At 56.3% G+C, this 4,981-nt stretch overlaps 1 protein-coding gene across 1 annotated transcript in view; it reads right to left on the bottom strand.

The window, feature by feature from the left end:
* The window catches only part of SLC7A10 (solute carrier family 7 (neutral amino acid transporter light chain, asc system), member 10), a 16,876-nt gene extending 11,957 nt beyond the window's left edge, over window positions 1–4,919 (bottom strand). The window contains exon 1 of the mRNA XM_008583019.1: window positions 4,793–4,919. Coding sequence (XP_008581241.1) covers window positions 4,793–4,919 — 127 coding nt within the window. The remainder of the gene's footprint in view (window positions 1–4,792) is intronic.
* Between the last annotated feature and the right edge of the window lie 62 nt (window positions 4,920–4,981).

Raw genomic sequence — 4,981 nt, forward strand, 5'->3', positions numbered from 1 at the left:
AGGTGAAGCCTTTTCCCCCCCCCCCCAACACGAGTGTCTTCATGTCCTCATGGTAAGCATGTGTCAGGTATCTCTCCAGGAGAACAGATGTGACCGTCAAGATCTTGGCAGAACCCCAAGGAGGTGAGTGGAGATATCCAGGACATGTCTGGAGCTGCTACTTGGCCAGTGCGCCCAGCCCACTTTCCAGCCTAGCCCACTTTCCTCTGGAGAGATGGAAGAGCAGAAGGGTGGAGCCCTCTGTGCCTGGCTCAGCCCAGTCTGGCCTCGCCCATGCCCTATCTCCAGGCTGAGTGTTGCCGTAGTCACCGATGAGCTCCACGTTGCTGAACCCAACAGTCAAGCCCTAGGCTGCATCATACTCGACTTGTCAGCATGTGGCAAGTTGATCACTTCCTCCTCACTCAGCCTGCTGGTCTCCCTCCTGCCTCCCTGGCCACTCCTCAGAACCTTTTGCTGGTCCTTTCTCTCTCCTGACTTCTAAATGCCGGGTGCCCAGGGCTCAGTCCTGCAGCCTCTTCCCTTTTCTTCCTACGCTCACTCCCTTGGAGACCTCATCCAGCCCCCTGGTTTCTGTTGGCAACTCCCATATTTATATCCCTAGCACGGATCTCTCCAATAAGCTAAACCTGGGTATACAACTAACTACTCAATAGGCATCTCAAACATAACATGTTCAAAACTGAATTCCTGCCTTTCCCCTGAACCTGCTCCTCTCGCAGTCTTCCCTGATCAATAAATGGCACACTCCACATTCAGCTCATGACAAATCCTCTGGCTCCACCTTCCAAACACATCCAGAACTGAGCCTCCTCTCAGCACCTCCGCCGCCCCACCACCTTGCCCTGAGCCACTATCGTCTCTTGCCCAGGTGACTCCAGTAGCTTCCTGACCGGCATTCCTGCTCCCGCTCCGTCCCCTGCAGCCTCTTCTCCACAGTGAGCCCATCCAGTCCCATCCCATCCCTCCTCTGCTCAGAACCCTCCCAAGGCTCCCACCTCACACAGAGAAAAAGGCAGAGTCCTTCCTGCAGCTTGCAAAGCCCCCCACCAACTGAACCCCACCCCACTCCCCGACTCATCTCTGACCAAAAAAACCCACCCCCAGCAGCCTACATCCTCCTTCCTGGCTTGCTTGTCTGGTCTCAGCACTTATCATGATCCTGTTACTGTACATTTGGCTGATTTATCTTGTTCGCTGTCTGACTCCCACACCAGAATGTCAGCTCCAGGAGCAGAGGGATTTTGTCTGTCTGGCCCCCTGTTGTGTCTCCAGCACCTAGAACAGTGCCCAGCACTGTCAGCACATCACTGTTGAATAGATGAAGGAGTGTGTCCAGGGCTGGCAGGCCCATCCTTGTAGCTGGAGCTGCCCTGGCACCCACTGGTGTCGCGAAGTACACCAAGGGCATCTGACTCTGGGCAGGTTGCAGCCTTCGGTCCTCCGTTTCCTCATCTGTAAATGGGGCTGTATGAGGCACAGACAAGCTCCCATGTAGCTTTATGTCTCCTCGGGGTCCCAATGAGGAAAGGTTAGGGTCCTGAAGGGGTTCATCCTCTCTGAGCAGCCCAGCTACCTCCAGCCCTGGAGACCCCAGAGAGGGGCCTGACTGAGGCTAGGTGAGCGGGGATGGGCTTCTGAGGAGATAGGGTTCGTGAGTTGACTCCTGAGTCCCTGGACATACTTGAGCCTGACCCACAAACACCTGCATGAGCTGGACATTGAGTCAAAGGGAGAGAGTGGAGGAAGAACCTGGTCAGCAGACCCAGGGGTGACTGCCACTCTGCCAGATGTGGTCACATCCTTTCCTTAGTTGTGGATCAGGTGAGGGAGCTGGCTGAGGTCGCTGAGTCAGGATGAGAGACCCTATATGTACAGCTGCTGGGGGTGGGGGCGGGGGTGGGTGGGGAACTTCACTGTCCATCTGTTTGTTTGTCCATCCGTAGTGGAGTGGGGAGCTCAGTAAACCCTGCTTGGAGGAGCTTCCAGCTCAGTCCCCAACCTTCCCCCATCCAGGGCTCTTAATATGGCCCCAATTGTGCTTAGCATCAGAGCAATATGAAGGGCACTGGACCTTAGGAATCTGGTTCCAAATCCTGAGTCTACCACCTGCGGAGGTGTCATTTCACTTCCAACCTCAGCCTCTACATCTGTAAAATGGGTATAAAATTTCCCGTCTTGCAAGGTGGGGACAAGAACCAAGGAGTTAAAGGAAGAGCATGTGTTCATAATGTAATAGGAACTGTTTCTCTGAACAGATACTGGATGTGATGGGGCCTGCACGGCCCCCATCCCACTGGCTCTACTTCCTCCAGCCAAGCCTATTCCTCTCCTGCTGTACTTGTCGTGGTCGGCGGGCACTGTCCTAAACACATTTTAAGTGGAGTCTCTCTCCTGTCCACAGCCAGTCCTTCCTTATCTCCCCAGTCCTGAAGGCCTCACTCCTTAGCCTGGGCTGGGGCAGAGTATAAGGGAGAGAGGATTACACGATCTCCTGGGAGGGTCTATGTGGAAGTTTTGGAGATAACAAGTTCAGCAACTGGTAACAAACAAGGATAGATTATGGAGCAGGATGTAAAGTTTTCAAGATTTTTTAAAGCTAAAATATGACACTTGGAAGACATTTTTGGCTTTGATCAGGTTCCCCAGGATAGTGGTGTAGAGAAAGTAGAGATAACAAGTTCAGCAACTGGTAACAAACAAGGATAGATTATGGAGCAGGATGTAAAGTTCTCAAGATTTTTTAAAGCTAAAATATGACACTTGGAAGACATTTTTGGCTTTGATCAGGTTCCCCAGGATAGTGGTGTAGAGAAAGTGGGCCCATCTGGGGCAGGGGAAGGTGGGCCCCCCAGAGCAGTGAACGGGGAGGGGGTGGGGCCCTCATAGCCTCAAGTGGGGAGGGCAATGCAGATGCTGACAACCCACACCTGCCCAGGTCTTCACCTCCTGTCACCTTCTAGTTGAGGTTGATTGTCTCCTCGCTTGTCTCCTGCTCAGTCCAGCCTTCTGCCTGCTGTGATCCTCCAAAGCTCCCCAAGCCAGGCTCATAGGACCACCACTGAGTGCTTTAGGCTGGGGGTCAAGTCATCTGGGTTCTTTTGCTGAATCCACCAGCTTTGGCTGGCCAAGTTCCCCTTCACCCTAGCTCAGCCTTCAAGGTCTGGAGGCTGAGGGGAGGTGGTGGACCTGGGACAGCAGGAATGGGCTAAAGGTTGGGGGAGCTGTCAGGGAAGACCTGGGCTGAATGGGAGAATTCTTGCAGGGTATGTGTGGGAGAAGGAGCGTGATGGTGGAGCTAGCCTCCTCCACTCACACTGCCACCACCGGCAAGGCCCTCTTCTTGGGCAACAGGAGCCTGGCAGCCTCTGCCTGACCTGAGGATGACGGGATGTGGGCAAGGTGCAGAGTAGGAATGCAGCTCAAGGATGCTGGGTTTAATTGAGGCAGGACAGGAAGAGCTGTCTCTCCCTGCCCCTGCCTGGCCCTGCAGCAGGCTCGAGGCAGAGTCAGCCTCTTCACCCCATGACACCCATGATGCACGGGCTTCCCATTCCTAAGGGGACAGCTCCTGGAGAGGGTATGGGTGGGAAAGAGCCATTTCTTGTAGCAGAGGCACCCTAGGTCAGGAAGCTCCCAGGGCCAGATCCCAGGAGATACCATCATAGATGCAAGAGGGTGAGCCAGTGGAGCTACCTGCCCAGGGTCTGTGCTCAGGGGCAACTCGATGTGAGTGCTGTGTATGGACAAGAGCCAGACTGCACTTGTGGCCCAGGAGCTCCTAATGCAGGGGTGGCAGCGGAGGAGGAGGTGAAGAGCCTGGGTCTGCCCTGCCAAGCCCAACTTTATCTCTAGGGGTCTAAGGGCCGGAGAACAGTGGACACACAAGCAGCTCCCACTGCCAGTTCCCAGGGAGTCAGTGTTCATGACTTTGACAGAGGGAGAAAAATCCCACCACGATTCTCATTGTCCCAACTGGTTGGCATTCTGCTAACCCAGAAGCCCCTGTGTTGGGGCAGTACACATGGACCCATTGTCAGGTGGGGAAGCTGGAGCCAGAGGCCAGACGATGCAAGTGCCTGTTGGGATCCCAGCTCAGGGAGCAGTCGGCCTTCCTGCAGGCTTCGTCTGCCCACCACTGCCTCCCGGTCATGGGCTTTACCGCCTTCTCTCCCTGGCTCCTGCTGCCAAACCCTGCAGTAATTACATGCTCTGAACCTATTTCCTCTGTGTTGGCTCTACCTGTCCAGTGTTCCCATAGTCCTTTTGCTCCCCTGACCTCCAACTGCATGGCACCTGGACCGTGCACCCAGTAGGGATCAGACTGACCCACAGCCCAGAACTTGGGGCTTATGTCGGCATCAGCCTGACCAGCCCCACACTTGGGAGGTTCCTGCACTCAAGGCAAGACTACAGCCATTATCTCCATTTCACAGATGAGGAAACTGAAGGTAATTGCCTTGCCAAAGCCCCACGGTGAAGTACAGGCAGGAGGAGGATTTCAGCTGTGGATGGGACCCACGACTCCCTCAGGTGCAAAAATTCCGGCAAAGATTGGGGAGGTGGAAACAAGCTCTTCCACGCTGTGCCAGCCCCTGCCCTGGGTGTGGGTCAGCACGCCCTCCTAGGCGAGACACCGAAGGCGCCCGGGCGTCCGCTCGCCCGCGGTCACCCTGTCGCAGACCCGTAGGAGCGCCCAGAGAGGGGGTGCCCCTAGTTCGGCGCGGCTGTGCGCACCCCCAGCCTTCGGCCCTGCAGTCCTGAGCCCCCACCCGCCTCAGGCCCAGCTCACCGATGATGATGGTGCAGGCGCTCACCAGCCCGATCTCCTTCTTGAGCGCCACCCGCTCCGAGGCGCCGAGCCCGGGGCCCGGGCCGGGGTTCCCGCGCCCGCTCGGCTGCTGCGTGTGGCCGGCCATGTCGCTGTCCCACCGCGTCCCCACTCCCTGCGCTGCCCCGTCCGGCCGGCCATGAGAGCTTT

The sequence above is a fragment of the Galeopterus variegatus genome, unplaced genomic scaffold, assembly GCF_000696425.1.
Source record: "Galeopterus variegatus unplaced genomic scaffold, G_variegatus-3.0.2 Scaffold2795, whole genome shotgun sequence".
Taxonomy (NCBI): Eukaryota; Metazoa; Chordata; class Mammalia; order Dermoptera; family Cynocephalidae; genus Galeopterus; species Galeopterus variegatus.